The sequence below is a fragment of the Hypanus sabinus genome, chromosome 12, assembly GCF_030144855.1.
Source record: "Hypanus sabinus isolate sHypSab1 chromosome 12, sHypSab1.hap1, whole genome shotgun sequence".
Taxonomy (NCBI): Eukaryota; Metazoa; Chordata; class Chondrichthyes; order Myliobatiformes; family Dasyatidae; genus Hypanus; species Hypanus sabinus.
In genome coordinates, this window is record NC_082717.1 from 96,938,537 (window position 1) to 96,966,367 (window position 27,831).

At 42.7% G+C, this 27,831-nt stretch overlaps 1 protein-coding gene across 9 annotated transcripts in view; it reads left to right on the forward strand.

The window, feature by feature from the left end:
• Positions 1-27,831, forward strand: part of zgc:172136 (uncharacterized protein LOC566376 homolog) — a 93,638-nt gene that overhangs the window by 9,558 nt on the left and 56,249 nt on the right. For 4 of the 9 annotated variants that reach the window (XM_059986510.1, XM_059986512.1, XM_059986514.1 and 1 more), the window contains exon 2: positions 23,454-23,661. The exons of the other annotated variants lie outside the window; for them this stretch is intronic. In XM_059986510.1, coding sequence (XP_059842493.1) covers positions 23,566-23,661 — 96 coding nt within the window. In that variant the 5' untranslated portion in view covers positions 23,454-23,565. The remainder of the gene's footprint in view (positions 1-23,453; positions 23,662-27,831) is intronic. 9 annotated transcript variants of the gene reach the window in all.

Consider the following 27,831-nt stretch of genomic DNA (forward strand, 5'->3'; position numbering starts at 1 on the left):
TGCAAGACTCTTGGATCTACCAGTGTGGTAGATCTAAGAGTCGAAGATCTAACAGCCTCTAGCTAAGTGAAGTTGGGGATGGGCAATAAATTTCAACATTGGCAGTGATGTTTATATCCCGGAAACGTCCATAAATGGATGGTTTGCTTTCAGGACTTGAAAATATTGTCGAATGTGTACTCACTGGAATCTGTTTCTGCAGTAAGGGAACATTGTATGATAGTAACGCCACAATGTGCTGGAGGAACCCAGCATCTTTTAGGGGTGGGGGTCGGAATTGTGAATGTTTTGGGCCTAAAGCCTGTATCAGTCCTGACTGATTTTGACCAGAAACGTAGATGATTCTTTTCTGCCCACGGATGATGCTCGAGCTACTGATTTTCTCTGGTAGATTGTTGCTCCAGGTTCCAGCATCTGCCGCTTATACATGATTGCATTTCAGTTTTAGTTGTGAAACTATTTCGTCTTTCACAAAGTATATTGTCTCTAAGGTTTCGATCTGTATACTTGTTGCACAGACCGCCTTGTATTTCTCACATGCTGTTTTTAACTCGATGCACAACCCATGATGTTTCTGTAATTCTGTAACACAGTCTGACAGCTTGTGAGTTGCCCACCTGTAAGCTAATCTTATATCTTGCCCTTTGAGCCTATATTATCTCTCGGCCTCGTAATTCTTCTCACAGGCATCCAGCATTGCCCATGTGCAGTGGGAGATAATGAATGCAAATTGGTAAATTGGTTTATTATTGTCACATGCACTGAATTACAGTGAAAAGCCTTGTTTGCATGCCAATCAGTTCACCACTTTGGTGCAGTCACAATCTTCTGAGCTTCTCCTATCTTCCTGCTTTTCCAGACTGCCTTCTCTGCTGTCATTTCTCAGAATCGAATCATAATCAACAGATTGTGCAGGCACTGGAATCCAGAGCAACACACACAAAACGCTGGAGGCACTCAGCAGGCCAGGCAGCATTTATGGAGAGGAAGAAAGAGTCAGTGTTTTGTGCTGACACTCTGTATTCCTCTCAGCCCAAAATGTTGACTCTTTCTTCCTCTCCATAGATGCTGCCTGACCTGCTGAGATGCTCTAGCATTTTGTGTGTGTGTTACTCAGAATCTAAAGCATGCATTTGCCCCTTTCCTGATCCCAGGGCATGATTGTGGTCTTTACCTGAGAGCCATTACTGACAGGTAGTTAGTGCTGGTAGATGCAAGTCGATAACAACTGTCTAGCAGAGGTTTAGAGATGGCACATGAATATCGAGGGCTATAGTCTAGATGCAATAGGTAGAGAACTAGGTAGATAAAGTTTGGCACAGACCAGCTGGGACAAATAGCCTGTTTCTATGCTATAGCCCTCCTTCCTCAGAACATCAAAGGCCATTTGCTCCATCGGTCTTATGCCGACTCTTAGAGCAATGCAATTTTGCCCCAGTAATTTTCCCTGTAACCTATTCTCCCCACAATCCAATCAACTCACCCACCACCCACCCTTTAAGTCCCACCTACTTGAGGAGCAGCTTACAGCCCAATTAACCAACCAATCTTCAGGTCTTTGGGATGGGGGAGGAAATAAGCATTAAGAGGAAACCCACACAGTCCCAGTGACAACATGCAAAGTCTATGATGGCAGCACTGGTCCACTGCTCTTCACCACACCACAATGCTCCTCTTCTCTTACCAGGACATGTTATTACCAGCTGTCCACTCTTCAGTGCATTGCAATGCACTTCTTCTCTTATGGGTGCAATGAGTCACTGAGGATCTTTTGGAAGTTTGAATTCTTGCCATTTCCTTCCTCATATTCCTCGTCTAGGGACTTGGAAGGCAATTATATTGGTTGGCCTCCACTAGCGCTGTAGTCAGCCCAACACAGATTGGGGTTCAGTTCCTTCCACTGTCTCTGAGGAGTTGGTACATAGAACATAGAAACCTACAGCACATTACAGACCCTTCGGCCCACAATGTTGTGCCGACCATATAACCTACTCTAGAAACTGTCTAGAATTTCCCTACCGCATAATCCTCTATTTTTCTAAGCTCCATATACCTATCTAAGAGGCTCTTAAAAGACCCTATTGGATCCGCTTCCACCATTGTCACTGGCAGTGCATTCCATGCACCCAAAACTCTGACATCCCCCTTGTACCTACTTCCAAGTACTTTAAAACAAAGCCCCCTTGTGTTAGCCATTTCAGCCCTGGAAAAAGCCTCTTTCAGGTCACCTCTCATCCTCCATGGCTCCAAGGAGAAAAGGCTAAGTTCACTCAATCTATCCTCATAAGGTATGCTTCCCCCATCCAGGCAACATCCTTGTAAATCTCCTCTACACTTTCTCTATAGCATCCATACCCTTCCTGTAGTGAGGTGACCAGAACTGAACACAGTACTCCAAGTGGGGTCTGACCAGCGTCCTATATAGCTGCAACATTACCTTATGGATCTTAAACTCAATCCCACACCTGATGAAGGCCATACAGCTTCTCAACAACACTGTCAATCAGCACAGCAGCTTTGAGTGTCCTATTGACATGGACCTCAAGGTCTCTCTGCTCCTCCACACTATCAAGAATCTTACCATTCTTATATTCTGCCATCATATTTGACCTACCAAAATGAACCACCTCACACTATCTGGGTTGAACTCCATCTGCCACTCCTCAGCCCAGTTTTTGCATCCTATCAATGTCCTGCTGTAATCTCTGACAGCCCTCCACACTATCCACAACACCCCCAACCTTTGTGTCATCAGCAAATTTACTAACCTTTGTCCACTTCCTTGTCCAGGTCATTTATAAAAATCACAAAGAGTAAGGGTCGCAGAACAGATCCCTGAGGTACACCACTGGTCATCGACCTCCATGCAGAATATGACCCGTCTACAGCCACTCTTTGCCTTCTGTGGGCAAGTCAGTTCTGGATCCACAAAGCAATGTCTCCATAGATCCCATGGCTCCTTACTTTCTCAAGAAGCCTTGCATGGGGTACCTTGTCAAATGCCTTGCTGAAATCCATATACACTACATCTGCTGCTCTTCCTTCATCAATGTGTTTAGTCACATCCTCAAAAAATTCAATCAGTCTCGTAAGGCACGACCTGCGTTTGACAAAGTCATGCTGACTAACCCTAATAAAATTTTGTCTCTCCAAACGTTCATAGATCCTACCTCTCAGGATCTTCTCCATCGACTTACCAACTACTGAAGTAAGATTCACTGGTCTGTAATTTCCTGGGTTATCTCTATTCCCTTTATTGAATAAGGGAACAACATCTGCAACCCTCCAATCCTCTGGAACTTCCCCTGTCCCCATTGATGATGCAGAGATCATTGACAGAGGCTCCACAATCTGCCCCCTCACCTCCCACAGTAGCCTGGGGTACATCTCGTCCAGTCCTGGAGACTTACCCAACTTGATATTTTCCAAAAGCTCCAGCACATCCTGTTCGTTAATGTCTACATGCTCAAGCTTTTCAGTCCACTACAAGTCATCCCTACAATTGTCAAGATGCTTTTCCATAGTGAATACTGAAGCAAAGTATTCATTAAGTACCTCACCCATATTCTCCGGTTCCATACACACTTTTCCACAGTCACACTTGAATGATCCTGTTCTCTCACGTTTTATCTTCTTACTCTTCACATTTGTAGATTGCCTTGGGGTTTTCCTTAATCCTGCTCTCCAAGGCCTTCTCATGGCCCCTTCTGGGTCTCCTAATTTAATTCTTAAATTCCTTCCTGCTATCCTTATAATCTAATAGATCACTATCATTACCTAGTTTTTTGAACCTTTCGTAAGCTTTTCTTCTTGACTAGATTTTCAACAGTTTTTGTACACCACTGTTCCTGTACCCTACTGTCCTTTCCCTGTCTCATTGGACCGTAACTATGCAGAACCCCACGCAAATTTCCCCTGAAGATTTGCCACATTTCTGCCATACATTTCCCTGAGAACATCTGTCCCAATTTATGATTGCAAGTTCCTGCCTGATAGCTTCATATTTCCCCTTACTCGAATTAAATGCTTTCCTAACTTGTCTGTTCCTATCTCTCTCCAATGCTATAGTAAAGGTGATAGAATTATCATCACTATCTCCAAAATGCTCTCCCACTGAGAGATCTGACACCTGACCAAGTTCATTTCCCAATACCAGATCAAGTACAGCTTCTCCTCTTGTAGGCTTATCTACATATTGTGTCAAGAAACCTTCCTGAACACACCTAACAAACTCCACCCCATCTAAACCCCTTGCTCTAGGGCAGTGGTTCCCAACCTTTTTTTGGCCATGCCCCACCTAATCATCTCTAAAATCCTGATGCCCCCTGTGGTGATATATAATTCTTATTATTCAAAAAGTGAACTCCTATTCACCTGGAGGAAGCCTAAAAGATCATTAACTTGGTTTAAACAAGCTTCCAAAGAACATGGCATTCATGAAAGAGAAAAATAAAAGAACCAAAGAACTGTTAAAGTTCTGAGGAAGAAATTACTAAGAAATTGTAAAAAAAAAAGAACATTAAGTGATATTAAAATAATAATAATAATAATAAATAAATAAAACAATGCCGATTCGTTTCTACAGCAAGGACAGATACACCGTTCAAAAGAGATGACGCAATGTACACACCTTCACACCACCAAGAACCGAAAGCTACTGCAAAAAGCAGCATTGGCGCGACCTCGTATGAGTTTCTTACGCGTTTGGGCTTGTTCATTTGTTCCTTCCTACATCAGTCAATTCATTAAGTTAATTATGAAAGCCATTTGATGGTTGTAATGATGGTGATACACTATATATACAGTACATATGCAATTACACATGTACATACACACAAGTATTTTTATGTATGCATACTGTATATACACATATGTATTAACTCGCACACACACTCATACTCACACAGACTTACTAGAAAAAATTCACTGTTAATAACTCATTCTCGAATTGCCCCCCTTAAAAATCAAATTACCCCCCTGTGGAGTGTACGCCCCACGTTGGGAACCACTGCTCTAGGGAGATGTCAGTCAATATTAGGAAATTCAAAATCACCCATCAACCCTGATATTATTGCACCGTTCTAGAATTTGTCTCCTCTGTCTCCCTCGATGTTCCTGTAACTAATTGGTGGTCTATAAAAACACCCAGTAGAGGCTCAATAGACAATCCCACCATGACTTCCTCCTTTCCTGCAGCTGTGATACTATCCCTGATTAGCAATGACACTCCACACATCTTTTGCCTCCCTCCCTGTCCTTTCTGAAACATCTGAAGCCTGGCACACTCATCAGCCATTCCTGCTCGAGACATCCAAGTCTCTGTAATGACAACATCGTAGTTCCACATATTGATCCACGCTCTAAGTTCATCCGCCTTGTTTATGATACTCCTTGCATTAAAGTAGACACATCTCAAACCATCTGGTTGAGTCCTTTGCTCTATCATCTGCTTGTCCTTCCTCCCAAACTCTCTATAAGCTGTCTCTATTTGTGCACCAACCGCCCCATCCTCTGCCTCTTCACTTCAGTTCGCACTCCCCTGAAAATCTATCTTAAACCCTCCCCAACAGCATTAGTGAACCTCCCAACCAAGATATTGGTTCCCCTCCAGTTCAGGTGCAACCGATCCCATTTGTACAGGTCACCTCTTCTCCAGAAAAGGTTCCAAAGAACTTAAAACCCTGCCCCCTGCACCATCTCCTCAGCCACTCATTCGTCTGCTCTATCTTCCAGCTCTGACCTTCCCTAGTAATTTGCACCAGGAGTAATCTGGGGATTACCACCCTGGAGGTTCTGCTCTTCAGCCTTCTTTCTAACTACCTAAGCTTACTGCACAGGACATCTACCCCTCTCCTACCTATGTCATTGGTACCAACATGTGCCACAACCTCCAGCTGCTCACCCTCCCCTTCAAGAATATTCCGCAACTGATTGGAGACATCTGAGACCCTAACACCCGGGGGACAACACACTATCCTGGTGTCTCTTTTGCTGCTGCCGAATCTCCTATCTGTCCCCCTAACTACTGAGTCCCCTATGACTATTGCTCTGCTTGACTTCACCCTAACCTTGTGAGGCTCAGAGTTGACCACAGTGTTATTGGTCTGGCTGCTGCTGCCTTGCCCAGACAAGTCATCCCCCTCATCAGTATCCAAAGTGGTATACCTGTTACTGAGGGGAATGGCCACAGGGGGCCCTGTATTGACTTCTCTCTCTCCCTTTATGTCTCTCTGTGTTCACCCATCTACTCACTGAATTCTGCACTCTGGGTGCAACCACCTGCTCAAAAGTCGTATCTATCAATTGTTCATCCTCCCGCATGATCCTTAGTTCATCCAGCTCCAGCTCCTTAATGCGGTCTTTCAGGAGCTGGAGTTGGATGAACTTCCTGCAGGTGTAGTCATCAGGGAGACCATCAGGTTCCATGAATTCCCACATCCTACAGGAGGAGCATTCCACTGCCATATCAGCCATCCTGCCTGCACTGTACAATGGGCAACCAAGACCAAATCAGCAATAACAAGAGGAAAATCCTACCCTTCTTACCTGCTTCTTTGGATTCAGCCTCTTCTCGTTGAAGCTTCTCGATTCAAAGCCTCTAAGTTCCCACTCTGACTCCAGCCCCACTCCGACAATGGCCACTCTGCTAGACCCATCTCTCTTTTGTGGTTTAAAAAATAAGACACCCCCCACGCAAGGAGAAGGAACTCACCACGTTTGATGGTGCACTGCCTGTCTTCCGCTGCTGCTGATGCCTCTCTACGTGACCGTGTGGTGCTCTGGTTTCTTCCCATATTCCAAAGGTTAGTGGGTTGTGAGTTGGTGCTGGAAGGATGGCAACATTTGCAGGCTGCCCAGCGCAATCTTCACTGAATTAATTTGACACAATAGAATCATTTTATATTTTGATGTGCTTGTGACAAATAAAGCTAATCTTTATCATTGCTCTGGTGCAATCTGTTAGTTTGGCACATCCTGGGAGTTGCTGGCATCTTTGACCTGAGTGGGTCAGTAGCAAGCTCTTTCTCCAGTTGAACTAGTTGACCTCTGTCTAATTAAAAGTCGCCATCAGTTAGGAGTAGGCCTCCTGATCAAGGCCACCTGTTCAGCTCATTTGAAACCGGCAGTGAAAATGTGACTTCTTGGCCTCTAAAGTGCTGAGGGGGGTCTGCTTCCCCATTACCCAGCCTCGATGTGTTGTGAAGATAAAAGTAACTTATTCATACAGCACTTTTCATATCAGTAACATAGTTGAAGGTGCTTTACAAGGGACAGTGCAAATAAAAGACAAAAAAAATTTAGTTAAAAGCAAGATTCAATAATAGGTATGGAGTTGGTGTTTACCAACGACGAGTCTGTCTCCCTTAGAGTTTTAGGTGTTGAGTTCCACAGTTTAGGAGCGTAATTCGGAAAAGCTGGCCTGCCAATTACCTTTTGAGGGAAATTGTTTAAATTAAAGAGATCAGTGGAAAAAGACCTGAGAGCTGGAACAAGTTTATAAAATAAAAATGATTCTGTCATCACACACAAAATGCTGGTGGAACACAGCAGGCCAGGCAGCATCTATAAGAAAAAGCACTGTCAACGTTTTGGCCGAGACTCAACAGTGCTTCTCCCTATAGATGCTGCCTGGCCTGCTGTGTTCCACCAGCATTTTGTGTGTGTTGTTTGAATTTCCAGCATCTGCAGATTTCCTCGTGTTTGATGATTCTGTCATGTTCTCTGGTCCCAGACCACTGAGAGCTTTAAAAACAATTAGGAGAACTTTAAAATCAATTCTAAAAATTACAAAATGACACAACCCTTTAACAAACTAACTCTTGTACAGAACAGAAAATGAATAGAGTATGTATATATATATATTTTTTTTTTAAGTATCCATATGAGACTATTTCAAAAAAAGTCTGGTTTGTCCAGAAGGTTTGCTTAATGTGTTAGAGAAGTTTACAAATTTCAGTTACTCTTTCTTTATAAAAGATATTATGTTCCAGCATGGATTTATTGTGCAGAGTCCTTGGGAATATGTTACTTGGATTCCTTTCCATTTAAATTTACTCTGTAGGAAAATGCTGTCAAACAGGAAATGAAAAGTCAAACAGGGTCTGTGATAATCGAAAGAGTTTTGATTAGCCCTTTCTGGTAGGCAGGGATAATTGTGCTGAGGCTAATTTAGAGCCGTACAATTGGTTTTGGGCAAGTGATCCAGATTAGATCTCTGCACAGTTTTAGTTTGTTTCATGGAATGAGCCAGTGAGAGATATCACAATTTAAAATCAAGTTCTGTGGTCTGGGTTCTCTGGAACTCTCCTGGACTTGGAGGAAGCTGAAATATTTTTCAGTGGAATAAGATTAGAGTTGCCTTATGCTGAGGAAGAGGTGGAGCAGTTAGTGTTATCACACTATCTGAAAAACCAAGGTTTGGTTCGCACCACTGTCTGTACAACTAAGGCTTGATTCCCACCACCGTCTGTAAGGAACTTGTAGGTTCTCCCGGTGACCATGTGGGATTTTTCCAGGTCCTCTAATTTCCTCCCATGTTCCAAAAATGAGAGGGTCAAGGTTAATAAATAGAGGGCACACCATTTTGGTACAGTAAGCGACTTTTGATGCAAATGATGCATTTCACTGTGTTCCAATGTACATGTGGCAATTAAAGCTAAACTTAATCTTAAAAGATTAAATGGAAATGGGCTCACAAACACATTCCTGGTATTGGTCAAAAAGCAAACAGGAAGAAATCTGCAGATGCTGGAAATTCAAGCAATGCCCCTTCACCCCTTCTTACCCCAACCCTGATATATTTAGTTTTTTTCCCCCCATCCTCTTTCTTTTCCTCTCTCTGCCCATCACTCTGCCCGTTCTCCATTTCCCTCTGGTGCTCCCCTCCCCCTTTCTTTCTCCCTAGGCCTCCTGTCCCATGATCCTTTCCCTTCTCCAGCTCTGTATCCCTTTTGCCAATCACCTTTCCAGCTCTTAGCTTCACCCCACCCGGTCTTCTCCTATCGTTTCGCATTTCCCCCTCCCCCTCCTACTTTCAAATCTCTTACTATCTTTCCTTTCAGTTAGTCCTGATGAAGGGTCTCGGCCCGAAACATTGACAGTGCTTCTTCCTATAGATGCTGCCTGGCCTGCTGCGTTCCACCAGCACTTTATGTGTGTTCCTAGTATTGATGGTGGTTTACTCTTGTCATGTGTACTGAGATACAGTGAAAAGCTTGTCTCGTCTACTGATCGAACAGTTCATTCCTTTCCTGCTGTTGTAACTTGCCATTTAACCAATTGTTTGTTCATGTTTGCACCAGCTGTTTACAGGGGTGGGGGGGGGGCGATGATTTGGCTTGGGAGATACAGGGTTTAAATGCACGGGTTTTGATAGTAAGGTGTGTAAATTATTGCCCGAGGCAGAGGCTATGTCAACATTTAAGAAAAGATTTGGAGAGCTGGCTGAAAGAAGGCAAATCAAAGGATTACAAGGCTGTGGAATGCATTTTGGGAAGCAACCACTGTGGCAAAGATTAGAGCAACATCACAGGATTTAGGTGGATTAAGGAAAGGGGAATAAAAAGAAAAGGTTATAAGCGAGGCATGGAATTTGGACCTCTGGAAGTTAAACAGCACAACCTGATTGGGTGGGGGGGGGGGGAATACCAGTTTCAGTTACAGCTTCTATGCAAAACCATGTTTTGGTCATTTGAATATTTCAAGTTTCTCTCCTCTAGTGTTACCAAGAGAGGTTTTGGGACCCATATTTAAGAAAGTATGTGCTGAAATTGGAGAGTGTCCAGAATAGTTTTATGACAATGAACCCACGGATGAAAGGGTTAATGCATGGGTAGTATTTGATGGCTCTGGGCCTGTACTCACCGGGGCTGGGGCAGTGGAGGGGGTTCTCATTGAAACTTTTTGAATATTGAAAGGCCTCAGTGGAGTTGCTGTGGAGAGGGTGTTTCCTCTAGGAAGCATGCAAGAGTCTAGGACCAGAGGACACAGCCTCAGAATCCTCTAGAATGGAGTTGAGGAGCAATTTCTTGAGCCAGAGGATGGTGAATCTGGAAATTCATTGCCACAGGTGGCTGTAGAGGCCAAGTAAGTGAGAATATTCAAACTAGAGGTTGATAGATACTTGATGGCAGTGTGGCAAACAAGAGTGTCAAAGGTTAGGGGGAAAAGGCAGGAGAATTGGGCTGAGAGAGTAACTGAATCAGCCGTGACAGAATGGGCCAAATGGCCTAATTCTGTCCCTGTGAGTTCTGGTCTTACTGTTTCTTCCAGAATAAGGCCTGTGATGCAGAGAATGTTACAGGGTGCAAGAGGCGAGCCTTTTTTGTAAAAGATTTGAGTGGCTGGTCACTTTAAATGTATTTATTGCTAATGTCGCCTCGCTACATGTAACCCTTTGCAGCCTTCCATTCCACACCTTGGTGTGCAAACGTTTCAAGTTTCTGTGCTGAAATTGGACAAATTGCAAAGTAGCAAAGGTGGTTTCGTATGAATCTGGCATAATAATGGGCTATAAAATGGGATAGAAACTCCCGTATTCTGGGCAAGACCTCAATATCGACGAAGACATTGTGCTTACAGAAATATTTATGTCCTCAGTCAAGTGCTGGTGTGTCAGATACTTTCAGTGAGATTTGCATTATGGTGTGAAGCCAATTCGAAAACTATACTGCTGCTGTAAAAAAACAAATTTCACACCATACACTCAGTGGCCACCTTGTTAATGTAAGTATCATACCAGCCAATCATTTGACAGCAAGTAAATGCACAAAAACATGCAGGCATGGTCAAGATATTCAGTTGTTTTTCAGACCAAACATCAGAAAGGGGAACAAATATGATCTAAGTAATTGATTGTGGATGATTGTTGGTGCCAGACGGGCTGGTTTGAGTATCTCAGAAACTGCTGATTTTGTGGGATTTTCATTTACAACGATCTCTAGAGTTTATAAAGTATTGTGCAGAGAGAAGAAAAAACATCCAGTGAGTGGCAGTTCTGTGGGCAAAAATACCTCGTTAATGAGAGGTCGGGGAGAATGGCCGGACTGGTTCAAGCTGACGGGAAGGCGACAGTAATTCAAATAAGCATGCATTACAACAGCGGTGTGCAGGAGAGCATCTCTGAATGCACAACATGTCAAAGCTCAAAGTGGATGGGCTAAGACCTCGCTGGCTTACACTCCTGTACCTCAGAAAGTGGCTACTGTGTGTAAGTCTGTTATAATAAATCTAAAACAAATGTAAAGAAGCTGGAGGAACTCAGCGTGTCAGGCAGTGTTTTGGAGCGAAATGGACAATGTCTTGAGTTGAGACCTTTCATCAGGATTGGGAAAAAATGAAGGGAGGTAGCCTGTGTAAAATGGTGGGGGGCGGATGGAGCAGGAGCTGGCAGTTGATAGATGGATTCAGGAATGGAGTTGATAGGCAGGTGAGGGAGGAGGGGAGAGTAGAAATGATGTAAGACACTGGGAAGTGACAGGTGGAAGTCATGTGGGACTGAAGAAGATGGAATCTGTAGATACACTGTGGAGGACATTCTAACTGGCTGCATAACTGTCTGGTATTGCACAGGATCGGAAAAAGCTGCAGAAAGTTATCATCTCAGTCAGCTCCATCATGGGTACCAGCCTCTGCACCATCAAATACATCTTCAAAAGATGTTGCCTCCAAAGGGCTGTGAGTTAGATTTAGTCAGTTGTGGGCACGCTGTGAGTTAGAGTTAGTCAGTTGTGGGCACGCTGTGAGTTAGTTAGTCAGTTGTGGGCACGCTGTGAGTTAGTCAGTTGTGGGCATGCTGTGAGTTAGAGTTAGTCAGTTGTGGGCACGCTGTGAGTTAGATTTAGTCAATTGTGGGCACTCTGTGAGAGTTAGTCAGTTGTGGGCAGGCTGTGAGTTAGAGTTAGTCAGTTGTGGGCACGCTGTATTGTCACTGGAATCATGGCGAATCATGCCCTATGCACATTCTCAGATTGTGTTGATCATTAACACAAACAATCCATTTAACTGTATCTTTCTATGCATGTGACAAAGTAAACTCACCTTGAACTCATTTCTGTACTGTGCTTTCTCTGTAGATTTGGCACTTTATTTTCTGAGGTGATACATAGTCCTACCTCAGTGCACATGCAGTTCTGGTCGCCACATTACCGGGAGTGTGTGGATGGAGGCTTTGGAAAGGGTTCAGAAGAGGAGGCTATAGACTGGGTATAGACTCTTAAGGAAAGGTTTCATTGTAGAGCATGGTAAAATCATGGGAGACCAGATAGAAATTTATAAGATTATGAGAGGTTTGGATGTGGTAGACAGAATGTTTCTCCCAAGGTAGAAATGTCAAATGTCGGTTTAAAAGAGATGTGTCAAACAAGATTTTTTACTCGGAGTGGAGGTGACTGAACTTTCTAAAATGTAACTTAATTTAATTTTTAAAGTATATACTTGCTGTAATTTACAGGTTTTATTATTTTGTACTGCTGCTGTACAACATACGCCAGTGCTATTAAACCTGATTCTTAAATGGGCTGCCACAAACATGGTTGAAGCAAGTATGACAGTGACATTTAAGAGGCTCTTGGGCATGTAAATATGCAGGGAATGGAGGGATATAGAGGAGTTTGTTTCAGTTGGCATTGAGTTAAGCCCAGATATCATGGGCCAAAGGGCCTGCTCCCATGCTGTACTGTTCTGCCGTTCTGACGTAGGGTCTCAGCCTGAAATGTCAACTGTTCATTCATTGTCATAGATGCTGCCTGACCTGAGTTCTTCCAGCTTTTGATGCATGTTGTACACACACAAAACTACCAAGATAGCTTTAGGCTTACAGTATATAACAAGTGCAAGTTATCTACTGATTATTAAACTTCATTGACACAAACACAACTGCTTTATACTCTTGAAGCCAGCAGCCTGGGGACGCCTGCTCCAAATAATTAATTGTCTCTGAGAACAGGGATGAAAATCTCAAACATCTGGTAGACACCAAATGGGATTTGGTTACAGTGAATTCCTGCGTTTTGGATCAGTGAAATCATGATAAATTGGTCAATATGCTGTAACTTGGGAGTAATGATCTTTGCAGTTTAATGTTCGCTCTGCTATCTTAATTAATGCAGCCTTTGAGTTTAGGTTTACTGACTTAATTTGGTTTTGTGATCAAGGTAAATAAAAGGTTTATTGAAGTAGGCACCACTGTTTATTACATGAGCCTTTTATAGATATTCTTTGGATCTTGAGATGTCTACCAACAAGTTAGGCATTCCTGACATTCTTCACCGCAGAAGAGGTTAATTACTGAAAACCTGGAATAGGTGGTTGGGGAGGGGTGCTGTGTGGGGTTTCAACAACAAACTGTGGTTCTCTGGGCCAGAGAGTAGAGACAAAGTTGAACTTTTGCTCCTGGTCACTAACCAGAAACCAAGTGGAACCTGATCAGGGCACTTTGATATCCATTCTCAGACCTGAATAACCCTTACTGATCTGCTGTTTGCAGGCAAAATATGGAATAAGGCAGCAGAAAGTCATTCACTGTTATAAGACAATTAAGTAGTTCCCTAGTACTCTGCTTCACATTTTATCTCATTGATGATTTTATTTATTTAGTGATACAGTGCAGAGTTGGCCCTATCAGCCCCTTGATCTGCCCCATTCCAGCAACTCCCCCCCCCCCACCATATATATATACTCAACACAGCACTGGAGGTCAAAGTTGTACTATCTACAGCACCATTACCCTATTAGGCAGAACAAACATAGCAAGTCCAAATCACCTTTAGTTCTAAATCCTTTTGGTTCTGAAGACCATGCATTTGGGAAATATTCCTGTTGTTCCTTAATCAGGTGATTCATTATGGTGATGCCTCAAGAAGATAGTATCCGTCAGTAAGGGCCCCTGTTACCCAGGACATGCTGTCAGTAGAAAGGAGGTACAGGAGCCTGAAGAATGTACTCAAAGGTTTGGGAACAGCTTCTTCCCCTCTGCCATCAGATTTCTGAATGGACAATGAACCCATGAACACTACCCCAGTGTATTTACTGTCTTTTTCACTTCCTCATTTAATATTTTTATACATATATCTTTTGTAATGAATATTACATTTTTATGATGGCACTGTACTGCTGCCGGAAAAAATCAACAAATTTCACAACATGTGTCATTGGTATTAAATCTGACTCTATATCTCTGTCCTTTCCTACAACCCAACCTTTTTATCTAACGTGGTGTGATGTTGGTCACAGTGAGTAGTTGGGCAGGTGTGGCTGTAAACTCTGAAGAAACTAGAGATGCAGTGTTTACACATGTGGGCTTCTTCCGGTTCTTTAAAAACCCTGTTAAATTTAATTGCTCACAAAACAAAACAACTTTGAAGTAAGCAGCTGGTTGGAAACTAAATCCAGAGTTGTTCTGTAAGGAGAGAACCCGTCTGACTTTTTGACCAGACACTGTTTTCTGTGGAGTTTGTACATGAAATGTCAGATTTCGTTGGGAGGAAGACACTCGGTGGTCACTTTATGTGGTATAAGAGTAGAGCCCAGTGTGATAGTCTGCTGCTGCATTCCATTCAGCCCATCCACTTCAGGGTAACGTGTGGTTATTTGAGTTACTGTCTCTTTCCTGTCAGTTTGAACCAATTTGACCATCTCCTGTGATCTCTCTCATTAACAAAGCATTTTTGCCCACAGAACTGCTGCTCTCTGGATGGTTTTTGTTTCTTGCACCATTCACTGTAAGTTCTAGAGATTTTTTTCACTTCTGGGGCACCATTGAAAAGGCAACTCGTGTGAACAGTTCAGATGGAAATCATCAAATCCTCCTGTTTTATACTGCTACAGCCGAAATCCACGGCTACAGCCATGGACTATACAGTAAGTAATATCGTTTTAAGCTGCTCAAGGTCGACGAATCTTGAATGGAAGTCTCTGGTTGCAAATGCAGTTCCCTTTTAAGATAGTGGAAGAAAGGATGTCATGCTGGTTTAAAATTTCGTTTAAGGAGATGAGGATTCTGATTCCCACTACTGACTGTTCAGCTGGGAAACATACAGTCTCTGGTAAACAAAATCGAAAATTGCAGAGCGAGATTGCTGTATCAGAGAGACATTAGGACCTGTTGTATTTTTTTGTTTTATGGAGACTTGGCTATCTCCCACCATTCCAGATGCAGCGACACAGCTTGTTGGCTTCAGAATTCACCACCAAGAAAGGATTGCTTAATATTTCCAAGGCAGAGGACATGGACTATGCATTATGATAAACTCACTGTGGTATACAAATGGAGTGGTACTACTCACCCAACCTGGAACACCTCGTGGTCAAGTGTCGTCCATTTTATTTGACACAGGAGTTTCCAGCCATCCTCTTGGTAGCAGTGTACCTCAGTGTAAAACAGGCAAACTGAACGACGTAATCAACGGGCATGAAACAGTGCACCTGAGTCCTTCCCCATCATTTGGGAGGGGGGGGGGGATTTAATTCAGGCCAGTGTGGAAAAAGTCTCTAAGTAATTACTACCAACACATCACTTGTACTACCAGAGGAAACAACATGTTGGACCATTGCTACACCACCATCAAGTATGCTTACAGTGCTATTCCACACCCTCACTTCAGAAAGTCGATCAGCTGGCTGTGCTTCTACTCCCTGAGTATCGGCAGAGACTGAAGACTGCAGCACCAGTAGCGGGGACGAAGAAGAGAGGCACATGACTGCCTTGAGTCAGTGGACTGGACTGTATTCAGGGATTCATCTTCGAGTCTGAATAAGTACACCACAGCTCTCACTGACTTCTTTAAACTTGTGTGGATGAGTATGTCCCTATGAGAACTTACTGTACATACCCAAATCAAAAGCCGTGGATGAACCAGGAGGTTTGACGTCTGCTGAGGGCTAGATCCGTGGCATTCAGGTCTGGTGATCCAGGACCATACAAGGAGACCAGGTACTAACTATGGAAGGCTACCTCAAGAGCAAAGGAACAACTCTGAATGAGGTCAGAGGCAGAGTGGGATGCACGTTAAATCTGGCAGGCAGGGCTTGCGGGCCTTTACTGCCTACAAAACAAAACCCAACATGATGATTGTCAGTGATGCTTCACTTCTCGATGAGCCCAACATATTTTATGCTCGCTTTGAAAGGGAGAATAAAACCACAGTTACGAGGATCCCTGCAGCATCTGGTGACCCTGTGATCTCTGTTTCAGAGGTTGAATTCAGGCTGTCTTTCAAGAGGGTGAACCCTTTCAAGGTCATGATGGGAGGGCTGGTAGGGCTCTGAAAACCTGCGCCAATCAACTGGGTGTGTTCAAATATATTTTCAGTCTTTCATTGCGACAGTCAGTTTCCCAGCTCCAGTTTATACCAGTGCCCATTAAGAGCAGGGTGAGCTGCCTTAACGACTGTTGTTCAATAGCACTCACATCTACGGTGATGAAGAGGTTGGTTATGGCTAGAATCATCTCCTGCCTGAGCAAGGACCTGGACCCACTGCAATTTGCCTATGGCCACAATAGGTCTGCAGTGGATGTGGTCTCGTTGGCCTTGGATCACCTGGACAATACTAATACTTATGTCAGGATGCTGTTTATTAACTACAGCTCAGCTTTTAATGCAATCAGTCCTAAAGGTCTGATAGAAAAACACCAAAACCTGGGTTTCTGTACCTCCTTCTGCAACTGGATCCTGTACTTCCTTAGCGGAAGACCACGATCTGTGTGGATTGGAAGCTACATCTCCGCCTTGCTGACAATCAACATTGGCATACCACAGGGATGTCAAGTCAAGTCAATTTTTATTGTCATTTCGACCATAACTGCTGGTACAGTGCATAGTAAAAATGAGACAACGTTTTTCAGGACCATGGTGTTACATGACACAGTACAAAAAAACTAGACTGAATTGCGTAATAAAAATAAACACAGTGAAAGCTACACTAGACTACAGACCCACACTGAATTGCATAAAGTGCACAAAAACTGTGCAGACATTACAATAAATAATAAACAGGACAGTAGGGCAAGGTGTCAGTCCAGGCTTCGGGTATTGAGGAGTCTGATAGCTTGGGGGAAGAAACTGTTACATAGTCTGGTCGTGAGAGCCCGAATGCTTCAGAGCCTTTTCCCAGACGGCAGGAGGGAGAAGAGTTTGTATGAAGGGTGCTTATCTCACTGCTCTACTCTCTCTACACACATGACTGTGTGGTAAGGCACAGCTCAAATGCCATCTATAAATTTGCGTTATTGGCAGAATTTCAGATGGTGATGAGGAGGCATACAGCAGCAAGATAGATCAGCTGGTTGAGTGGTATTGCAAAAACAACCTTGCACTCAACATCAGTAAGACCAAAGAATTGATTGTGGACTCCAGGAAGGGTAAGACAAGGGAACACACAACAATCCTCATCAAGGAAACAGAAGTGGAGGGAGCAATTTCAAGTTCCTGGGTATCAATATCTCTGAGGATCAATATCTCTGAGGATCAATCCTGGGCCCAACATATTAATAAAATTACAAAGAAGGCACAACAGTGGCTATACTTCATTAGGAGCTTGAGGAGATTTGGTTTGTCACCAAAGACACTAGCAAATTTCTACAGATGTACCCTGGAGAGCGTTCTAACTGGCTGCATCATCAACTAGTATGGGGGGGCGGGGGGGGGGGTGTTGGTGGCATTGCGCAATGTCGATATAAGCTATAGAAAGTTGTGAACTCAGTCAGCTCCATCATGGGCACTTCTTCCCCTCTACTATCAGATTTGTGAATGGAAAATTATTAATTCTACCTCAGTTTTCTTGCACTACTTATCTAATTATATATATATATACTGTAATTCATTTGTTTTATTATTATGTATTGCTGCCACATGATATTAAACCAGATGTGTGTATGAAAATCCCAGGAGATCAGGCACTTCTGCTCCACCTAGCAAAAGTGGAATTTTCCGTGGCCAACCATTTTAATTCCTCTCCTGATACCCACTCCAATACGTCAGCCCATGGCCTCCTCCTTTGCCATGATGAGGCCACTCTTAGGGTGAAGGAGCAGCAACACCTTGTGTTCAGTCTGTGCAGCCTTCAATCTGATGGCATGAGCATCAATTTCCCTTCTGGTAATATTGTTTTCAATTGCCCCCCCCCCCCCTCCACCACCTTCCCTCTTCTATTCCCCACACTGGCCTCTTCTCTTATCACGTCCACTAGCTGCCCCTATTTCTTCTTTCTCCCCTAGTCACTCTCCTCTCTTAGCAGATTCCCCTTTTCCCACCTACCTGTCTTCACCTATCTCCTTCTAGCTTGTCTTCTTTTCCCTTTCCCTGTCTTTTTATTCTGGTGTTGAACCCCTTTCCTTACCAGTACTGATGAAACATTGACTTTTGTTAGATGCTGCCTGACCTGCTGAGCTCCTCCAGCATTTTTTGTGTATTGCTCTGGACTTCCAGCATCTGTAGATTCTCTTGTGTGTATTATTACCTCTCACTAGATAGATTACATGAAATTTGAAATTTATTGTTTTGTGGCATCAGTAAAGTGCAAAGACATAAAACTACTATACATTACAAGAATATATAAATAGTGTAATAAGAATGAACTACAAGGGGATGTTTATGGACTCTTCACAAGTCTGATGGTGGAAGGGATGAGGCTGTTTCTGAATCCTTGAGCGTGGGTCTTTAACATCTTCCATACCATCTTCCTGATGGTAGGAATGAGAAAAGGGCATGTTCTGGATTGTAAGAGTCCTCAATGAGGGTGGCAGTTCTTTGAAAACGTCTTCAGTAGTGGTGAGGGTTGTGTCTGTGATAAGCTGGTTGAATCTGTAATCCACTGCAGCCTCCTTTAGTCTTTGCATTGGAGTTTCCATACCAGTCAGAATGCTCTCCACCACAAATGCATAGAAATTTGCAAGAGTCTTCAGTGACATACCAAAGCTCCTAGCGAAGTATAATCTCAGGCCTGTGTTGGGCACAGGACAGATCCTCCAAGATACTAATGCCTTTAAGTTGCTCACTACTGACCCTTCAGTGAGGACTGGTGTGTGTTTCCCCAGCTTCCTCTTCCTAAAAGTCAGTGTCCCTTCATCACAAACAGGTCTAGTTTAAGTGGTAGAGGATTAGGAAGAGAAATGGATAGAACAAAGAGAATGCCCATATGACAGTGAGCATAGAGTTTAGATGTAGGGGCATTATGCTGCAGTTATATAAGCTTTGGTTGAGGCTCCACTTGGAGTATTGTGTACAATTTTAGTCACTCTGTTATAGGAAAGGCATTGTCGGGCTGGAGAGGGTGAAAAAGAGATTTTTGAGGATGCTGTCTGGACTAGAGAGCCTGAGTTTAGGGAGAAGTTGGTCAAACTGGATCTTTATTCCTTAGAGTGTAGGAGAATGAGGGGTGACCTCTTGTGGAAGTTTATAAAATCATGAGATGAATGGATAAATTGGACATAGTCTTTTACTTAGACGTACAAACAAGCTGGATGAACTCAGCAGGTTGGGCAGCATCTGTTGAAAGAAGCAGTCAACATTTCGGGTTGAGACCCTTCGTCAGGACTAAAGAAGGAGGGGGGAGGGTGGAAAACCAATCAGAGGAAAGATCAAGGGGTGGGGGAGGGGGAAGCATAATGGGTAGTAGAAGAAGGCAGAGTCATGAGAGGTGATAGGCAGCTAGAAGAGGAGACAGAGTGAAAGTGGGATGGGGGAAGGGAAAGGGAGGAAATTACCTTTCTCCTTAGATTCCTCCTTCACCTCTCCTGCCTATCCCCTCCCTGCTTCCCCTCCCCCACCCCTTGATCTTTCCTCTGATTGGTTTTCCACCCTCCCCCCACCTTCTTTATAGGGCCCCTGACCCCTCCTTCTTTAGTCCTGACGAAGGGTCTCGACCCGCAACTTTGACTTCTCCTTTCAACGGATGCTGCCGGACCTGCTGAGTTCATCCAGCTTTCTTGTACGTCTTGATTTGACCACAGCATCTGCAGTGTACTTTGTCTTTTACTTAGACTTGGCGAGTCCAAAACTGAGGGTACAGGTACAAGATACAAGAAGTAAGATTTAAGATAACCGAGGGACAACTTCTTTACACAGAAGCTAGTGAGTACCTTGAATGAGCTGACGAGGAAGTGGTTGAGGCAGGCATAGTTGCAGTGTTTAAGAGACATTTGGTTAGGTACATGGAGGGGAAGGCTTTGAAGTGTTATTGATTGAACATGGGCAATTGGAATAGACCAGTTGGGCCGTGTGATGTGGTCATTAAATGGGCAACATCTGCTTGTAACTGAGTGTGTCGATTACTGGATTGCCTTTCTGAATTAACTTTTAAATATGTATTAGGACTCATAGTGTTAAAAAACACGCTCAGGGGAATTGTACCATACAAACATTGTCACAAGAGTTAGAAAGTAAATTGGGGCAGTTTGTTCAACTACTTGTGTGCTTGAAGGTATTGCATTCTGCAGAAAAAAGCAATGTTTTAGCTTTTGTAGAACGACTGCTTCCTGTGATTTATTCATATGGCATTACTACTACTGGAGCACTATTGAATGCAAAAGTGGTGCACTCTATTTTTTTATGTTATGAATAAAGTTTACTTTTGAAATTAAAAAACAGGTATTATATAGTAGCAAATATCATAAGGAGACATTGGGAGAGAGGGCCAGAAACTTGATAAAAGAGGAGGGGTTTAAGGAGCAATGCCAAAGCGTAGAAATGGGTAGGGAAATGGAGAGATTCAGGGAGGAAATTCCACGTACAAAGATGAGGTGAATGCACAGTCTTTTTCATCAAGAATCTAGGGGGCATAGATCAAGGGTGAGGAGGTAAGATTTATAAGGAACCCGAGACATAATGTCTTCATGCAGAGGCTGATGTATATATGAAGCAAGAGAAAGTAATTCAGGCAGGTACAGTAACAATGCTTAAAAGACATTTGGATAAGTACCGCTGTTCCCTCTAAGCTGTATGGATGCATGGCCACGCAGTAACTGAAATGCTCCCATGCACATAGCCTTTCCTGCCATACAGCTGTAATTTTCTTTTATATACTGTTGATATACTGTCAAAATGATTTTAATATAATTGTGAAATACCCTGTAATTAATTGTGTTATTGAATATATAAATTTTCTAAATAATACATTTACCACAAAATTTTAGAGCTTCAACGTATTTACATTGTCAGTTTTCCAAGTTACAACACAGTTACAAATTGTAACAATAAACACGGAGTGGAAGTCCATTGCTAACAATCCACTAACACCATCTAATCCAATCATTTTATTTTTGCAATTGTGCCTGTTAGTTGTTTTGACTACCTGGCATCATTTACTTGTGTTGTAAGTTGAGGTTTGCATTCATTTGATGTGCGTACTCCAAAAGAAAAACATTTATAGTGCCATTCAGTTTCAGGCCACGTAAAAAATTTCCTGCTCAGAACAATGGTTGGTCCATGTAAAAAAACTAAGATGTAATGTTGATAAGTACACGTAAGGCCAAACACAGGTAACTGGGACTAGTTCAGGGGGCACCAGGTATGGCATGGACAAGAAGGGTCTGTTTCCATGCTCCAGTACTCTGTCACTGTACTGAGAATGGGTCAATGGCAAGGTCTGGATTGGGGAGGACATGGGACTCTTGGGACTTCAGCGCTGGAGGAGGCTGTAGGAACAGCAAGAATGGAATTTGGCCTGTGAATGCAAATCTTAAGTTAGGACTTGTTATGTAGTTGACGTGCAGTACAAGAGCTAGATGGCGTGATGCCAAGAAAAGTAAGAGTGAATTACGAATCACCATCTCTATCTGATAACAACATAAATTAGTATGCTTTGAAAATCTCAAAATTAAAAAAAAATTATTTTGCATTGTGTTTCCATAACTTTCTGATATTGCTTTGCCTGCATTTGCAAACTCTCTATATTTCTCTAGTCCTATCCTGGGTCTTTCCTCAAGTATTTCATTTCTTAATGTTCACTGGGAATAAAGAATTGGAATTAGTATTGGTTTATTACTGTCACATGCAACAGGATACAGCAAGAAGCTTGTCTTCCATATGGTTTATACTGATAAAATCATTACATAGTGCATTGAGCTACACACAGTAGCCACTTTATTAGGTACACCTATATACCTGCTTGTTAATGCAAATGTCTAATCAAACAATCGTATGTTAGCAATTCAATGCATAAAAGCATGCAGACATGGTCAAGAGGTTGAGTTGTTCTTCAGAGCAAACTTCAGAATGAGGAAGAAATGTGATTGCATTGACTTTGTCCGTGGAATGATTGTTGGTGCCAGATGGGGTGGTTTGAGTATCTCAGAAACAGCTGATCTCCTGGGATTTTCATACACAACAGTCTTCGGAGTTTGTAGAGAATGGAGCAAAGAAAAAGCAAAAACATACAGTGAATGGTATACCTTGTTAATGAGAGAGGTCAGAGAAGAATGGCCACACTGGTACAAGCTGACAGGAAGGTGAGAGTAACTCAAATAACCACACATTACAACAGTCATGTCCAGAAGAGCTACACATTGAATCTTGAAGTGGATGGGCTACAGCAGCAGAACATACACTCAGAGGCCACTTTATTAGGTACAGGTCAGTGCATAGAATAGGGTAAAATAATAACAATGCAAAATAAAGTGTAAAAACTACAGAAAAACTGTAGTGTGGTAAATAATAAAGTGCCACAAAGACCAAGCCCATAGCAGGAGGCAACACCATGGGCAGACGGCAGTAAATACTGCAGCGATTGGGTGAAACGGAATTTGACATCTGCAAAGGTAGGAACATACCAAGAATTCTTCAAGCTTGTGAAGGCATGAGAGGCTGCAGATACCAGAATCTGGAGCAGCAAACAATCTGCTGTTGGAACTCAACATATTGTCACTCCATCACTCTCAGAGTTGCTGAATGGCGTGTTTGACTAAAGTGCAATTGGGATTATTTGCCATAAATTGGAGCACAAGCTGCACATATCCACACCTGATTAGCAGAGTTTCATATCTTTCGTTCAGCATGGACTAGAAGGGCTGAGATGGCCTGTTTCCATGCTGTAATTGTTATATGGTTATACCTGTCATGAACTTCGTTCTGTAGCTGAGATGAAATAAAACAATTTACAGAGCATTAACTCAGGAGCCATTGGAACCACTCACATCTCACTGTTCAGTATTACATGGTGGCTTGCAGTTTCTTCAAAATTGGCAGCAATATTATCTACATTTTGTTTTAGAAAAATAATTGACTGTTTTGGCCTCTATGATGCTGTACTTTGGATAAGATTTGTGCTGATATTGTTCCCAGAACTCTGGTAAAGACGCCCACATCCCTTCATTTTCTGGAGGTCATAGACGCATCTACATCTGTGTGTAACACTTGCAAGATGTACGTCATCTGTGGTCAAGATTCTTTAATTGAGTTTGGTCCCACACGTCCACAGGCTGTTTACATTAATTAACACTGAAACATGTTATTTGACAGACTAGATGAGTGCAGGCTGGATGCAGTTCGACATTCGGTAAGGAGAACTTGTGGAGGACAACATAGAACCAGATAGAGATTAAATCAACCAAAGACTTCTCACAGGCCTCTGATGAGCAGACAACTGTCCGGGAATAAAATGATGCCAGACCAACGCATTGTTTCCGTGCTTCTGCCAAACAATGAACAACTTGAAGTCCTGGTTGGGGTGAGTAGAAATTTCTCTCTGGCCACAAAGAGCTTTATGCAAAAAGACATTCTCTGTCATTATCATCATCTGAGATTTTGAAATGGCACACATCACAATAAATTGATTAATCACACGGAGACCAGAACTAGAAGTCACAAGACCACAGGCAGAATCAGGCCATTCAGCCCATCAAGTCTGCTTCACCTTTCCATCGTGGCTGATCACGGATATCACTCAACCCCATACACCTGCCTTCTCACCATTTCCTTTGATGCCCCAACTGATCAGGAAATGATCAACTTCTGACTTAGATATACCCATGTCTGTGGCAGAGCAATCCACAGATTTTCACTACTCTCTGGCTCAAAGAATTCCTCCTTACCTCTGTTCTAAAAGGCTGCCGCCAGTTTTGAGGCTGTGCCTTCCAGTTCTGGATACCACTACCATAGGAAACGTCCTCTCCACATTCACTTTACCTAGTCTGTTCAACATTCAGTAGGTTTCAATGAGATCTCCCCACATTCTTCTAAATTCTAGTCAGTACAGGCACAAAGCTGCCAGACGCTCCTCATATGTTGACCCCTTCATTCCCAGATTAATCTTTGTGAACCTTCTCTGATCTCTGTCCAATGGGAACATATCCTTTCTGAGATGTGAGGCCCAAACTGTTGACAGTACTCCAAATGTGGCCTGACTAGTGTTTCATAAAGCCTCAGCATCATCTCCCTGTTTTTATATTCTATTCACCTTGAAATAAATGACATTACATCTGCCTTCTTTGCCACAGACTCAACCTGTAAACTAACCTTCTGAGAGTCTTGAACGAGGACTCCTATATCCCTCTGCACCTCTGGTGTTTGAACCTTCTCCCCAATTAGATAATAGTTTGCACTATTGTTTCCTTTACCAAAATGCATTATCGTACATTTCCCAACACTGAAGTCCTGCTGCAATCGCATTGCTTCCTCAGCACTATCAACCCCTCCATCTATCTTTGTATCATCCACAGACTTTGCCAGAAAGCCATGAATTCCATTATCCAAATCATTGACAAACAATGTGAAAAGTAGAGGTCTCAATACTGACTCCTGAGGAACACTACTAGTCACTGACGGCCAACCAGAAAAAGCCTCCTTTATTCCCACTTGCTACCTCCTGCCTGCCAGCCATTCCTCTATCCATGCCAGTATCTTTCCTGTAACGCCACAGGATTTTATCTTGTTATGCAATCTCGTGTGTAGCACCTTATCATCCACTGACATCCACTGCCTCTCCTTTGTCCACCCTGCTTGTTACTTCCTTTAAGAAATCTAACAGATTTGTCAGGCAAGATTTCCCTTCACAGGTTTCCCATGCTGACTTCGATTAGTCTCCAAGTACCCCGAAAACTCATCCTTAAAAATAGACTCCAACACTGTCCCAACCACTGAGGTTAGGCTAACTGGCCTATAATTTCCTTCCTTTTGCCTCCCTCCCTTCTTAAAGAGTGGAGTGACATTTTCAATCTTCCAATCCTCTGAGACCATGCCAGAATCAAGTGATTCTTGAAAGATCATGGTCACTGCATCTGTTATCTCTTCAGCAGCCTCTCTCAGGACTCTGGGATGTAGTCCATCTTGTCCAGGTGACTTATCCACCGTAAGACCTTTGAGTCTGCCTAGCACTTTTTCCTTTGTAGTAGCAATGACACTCACTCCTGCTCCCTGACACTCACAGACCTCAAGCACGCTGCTAAAGTCTTCCACAGTGACTATTGATGCAAAATACTTATAAAGTTCATCTGCCATTTCTTTGTCCCCCATTAATTACTACCTCACCAGCATCATTTTTGTGCTCCAATATCAACCCTCAGCTCCCCTTTACTCTTTATATAACTGAAAAAACTTTTGATGTCCTGCTTTATATTATTGGCTAGTTTGCCCTCATATTTCATCTTTTCCCTTATAGCTTTTGGTGGATTTTAAAAGCTTCCCAATCATCCAACGTCCCACTCCCTTTTGCTGCCTTATATACCATTTCCTTGGCTTTTCATGGGTTAATGGTGAAAGGTAAAATGTTTTCGGGGAACATTAGTTAGCCAATTAACTTCGCCACTTGCAAAGGTTAACTATTACATAATTAATTTGTATCAGGCTAAAAGCAAAGCAAACATGATTCGGAGTGGCTTGTACAGCCTCTCAAGCCTGCTCTAACTTTTAGGGAGATCATAAATGAACCTTAATGTCAACTGCTTTTTCTTCTGGAATGCTTTGGTGCAAAGACTTGACAGTCTTGAATATGTACAGACACCAAGCATTGTGTCCAATCATTCACAATCCTTTAAGAAGTTGCTTCCCAGCTCAGTCCTAAACTGTAAATCCCTTATCCAGAAAATACCACTCTTAATTGCAGGGTAAATGACTTCTCTGAGTTACCTAGTCAATGCCTCTGAGAAGTTAGTCTGTTCATTGAGAGAATGCCTGCCAGTATAGTCTCAATCTCCTCTCCTAACAATATCACCAAGGATCCCACCCACCCCTGTCAGGGAAGAGGCTACGCAGCATTGATACCAGGACCACCAGACTCAAAAGCAGTTATTTGCCACAAGCCATCAGGCTGATTAACATCTCCTCCCGTTAACCCACCCCATCACACTCCCCACCACCACTACTTTATCATTTCCTGTCAGTCACCTTAAGCACAGACACTCCTGTGCCCAGAGTCACTTTATGTACAGTCAGTCAGTCTATGTAATTGCATTGATAATTATTATGTTTATTATATCTGTGTCCTTTATGCTTATTATACTTTTATGCTGCATTGGATCTGGACTAACAATTATTTTCTTGTGTACTGGAGACCAACAAAAAAGGGCAGCCTAGTGGTTAGCACAACGCTTTACTGTAGAGTAACCCAGGTTCAATTCCTGTCACTGCCGGTAAGGAGTTTGTATGTTCTCCCCATGACCGCGTGGGTTTTCTCTAGTTTCCTCCCACAGTCCAAAGATGTACCGGTTGGTAGGTTAATTGGTCATTGTAAATTGTCCTGTGATAGGTTAGGGTTAAATTGGGGCGGGGGGGGGGGGGAGGTTGCTAGGCAGTCTGACTTGAAGGGCAGAAATGGCCTAATCAACACTATCTCAATTAATAAAATAATAACATTTTTTAAAAAGCAGCCCAGATCTTGATCTTGATCTAAGAATATTCTTTCAGCTCAGGGAATCCTCAGAGCACACCAGCCAAAAGAAGTATGTAGTGTTAACTGTATTCCAGCTGCAACCTTGTCCTGTTCCCCAGCTCTTTTGCAAATGCAAGACTTCCATTGTCCTGTTCCCCAGCCCTTTTGCAAATCAGGAGAACTTACTAGTTGCCTTTCAATTCCTTGTGTGTTTACAAGAATCCACAAATCTCGCTGAGCATGTAATAACTTGCTTAATCTGTAAATGATTTGCCTGCCCGTTGTCCTCTGTAATCTTGTTCTTTCGGTTTGATACTGATACGTATATATTATGCATCAAATGCTGTGAGCTCCCACAATAATTTCAAAGAGCTCTTTATTTATTTAGAACATGAAACATTACAGACCCTTCAGCCCACAATATTGTGCTGATCTTATAATCAACTCTAGTATCAATCTAACCCTTTCCTCTTACATATCCTTTCTTTTTTTTCAATCATCTATGTGCCTGACTAAGAGATTCTTACATGCCCCCAATGTATCTGCCTTTACCAGCACCCCTCCACGCACCCACCACTCTCTGTGTATCAGAATCAGGTTTAATATCACTGATGTATATTGTGAAATTTGTTGTTTTGTGGCATCAGAATATTGCAACCCATATAAATTACAATAAGAAATAGATACATAAGTTAAATTAATTAATTGGTGCAAAAAGAACACAGAAAAGAAGAGAAAGTGAAGTAGTGTACATGGGTTCAAAGGCACAGAGGGAAAGAACACACCTCTGACACTTATACCTTGAAACTTCCCTGCAATCAGCTGAATATTATGCCCCCTCGTATCAGCCATTTCTGCTCTGGAAAACAGTCACTGGCTGTGTTTGTTTGTTTGTTTATTTATTTATTTAGTTCTTTATCTGTACCATACCATTATCACTCCAGGTCCAATTTTCCTGCAAATGTCTGTCAGTCTGTCAAACAGCACAAAAAAGGCCCTTCGGTTGACAGAGGTAAGGTGGGTTCTGAGCTA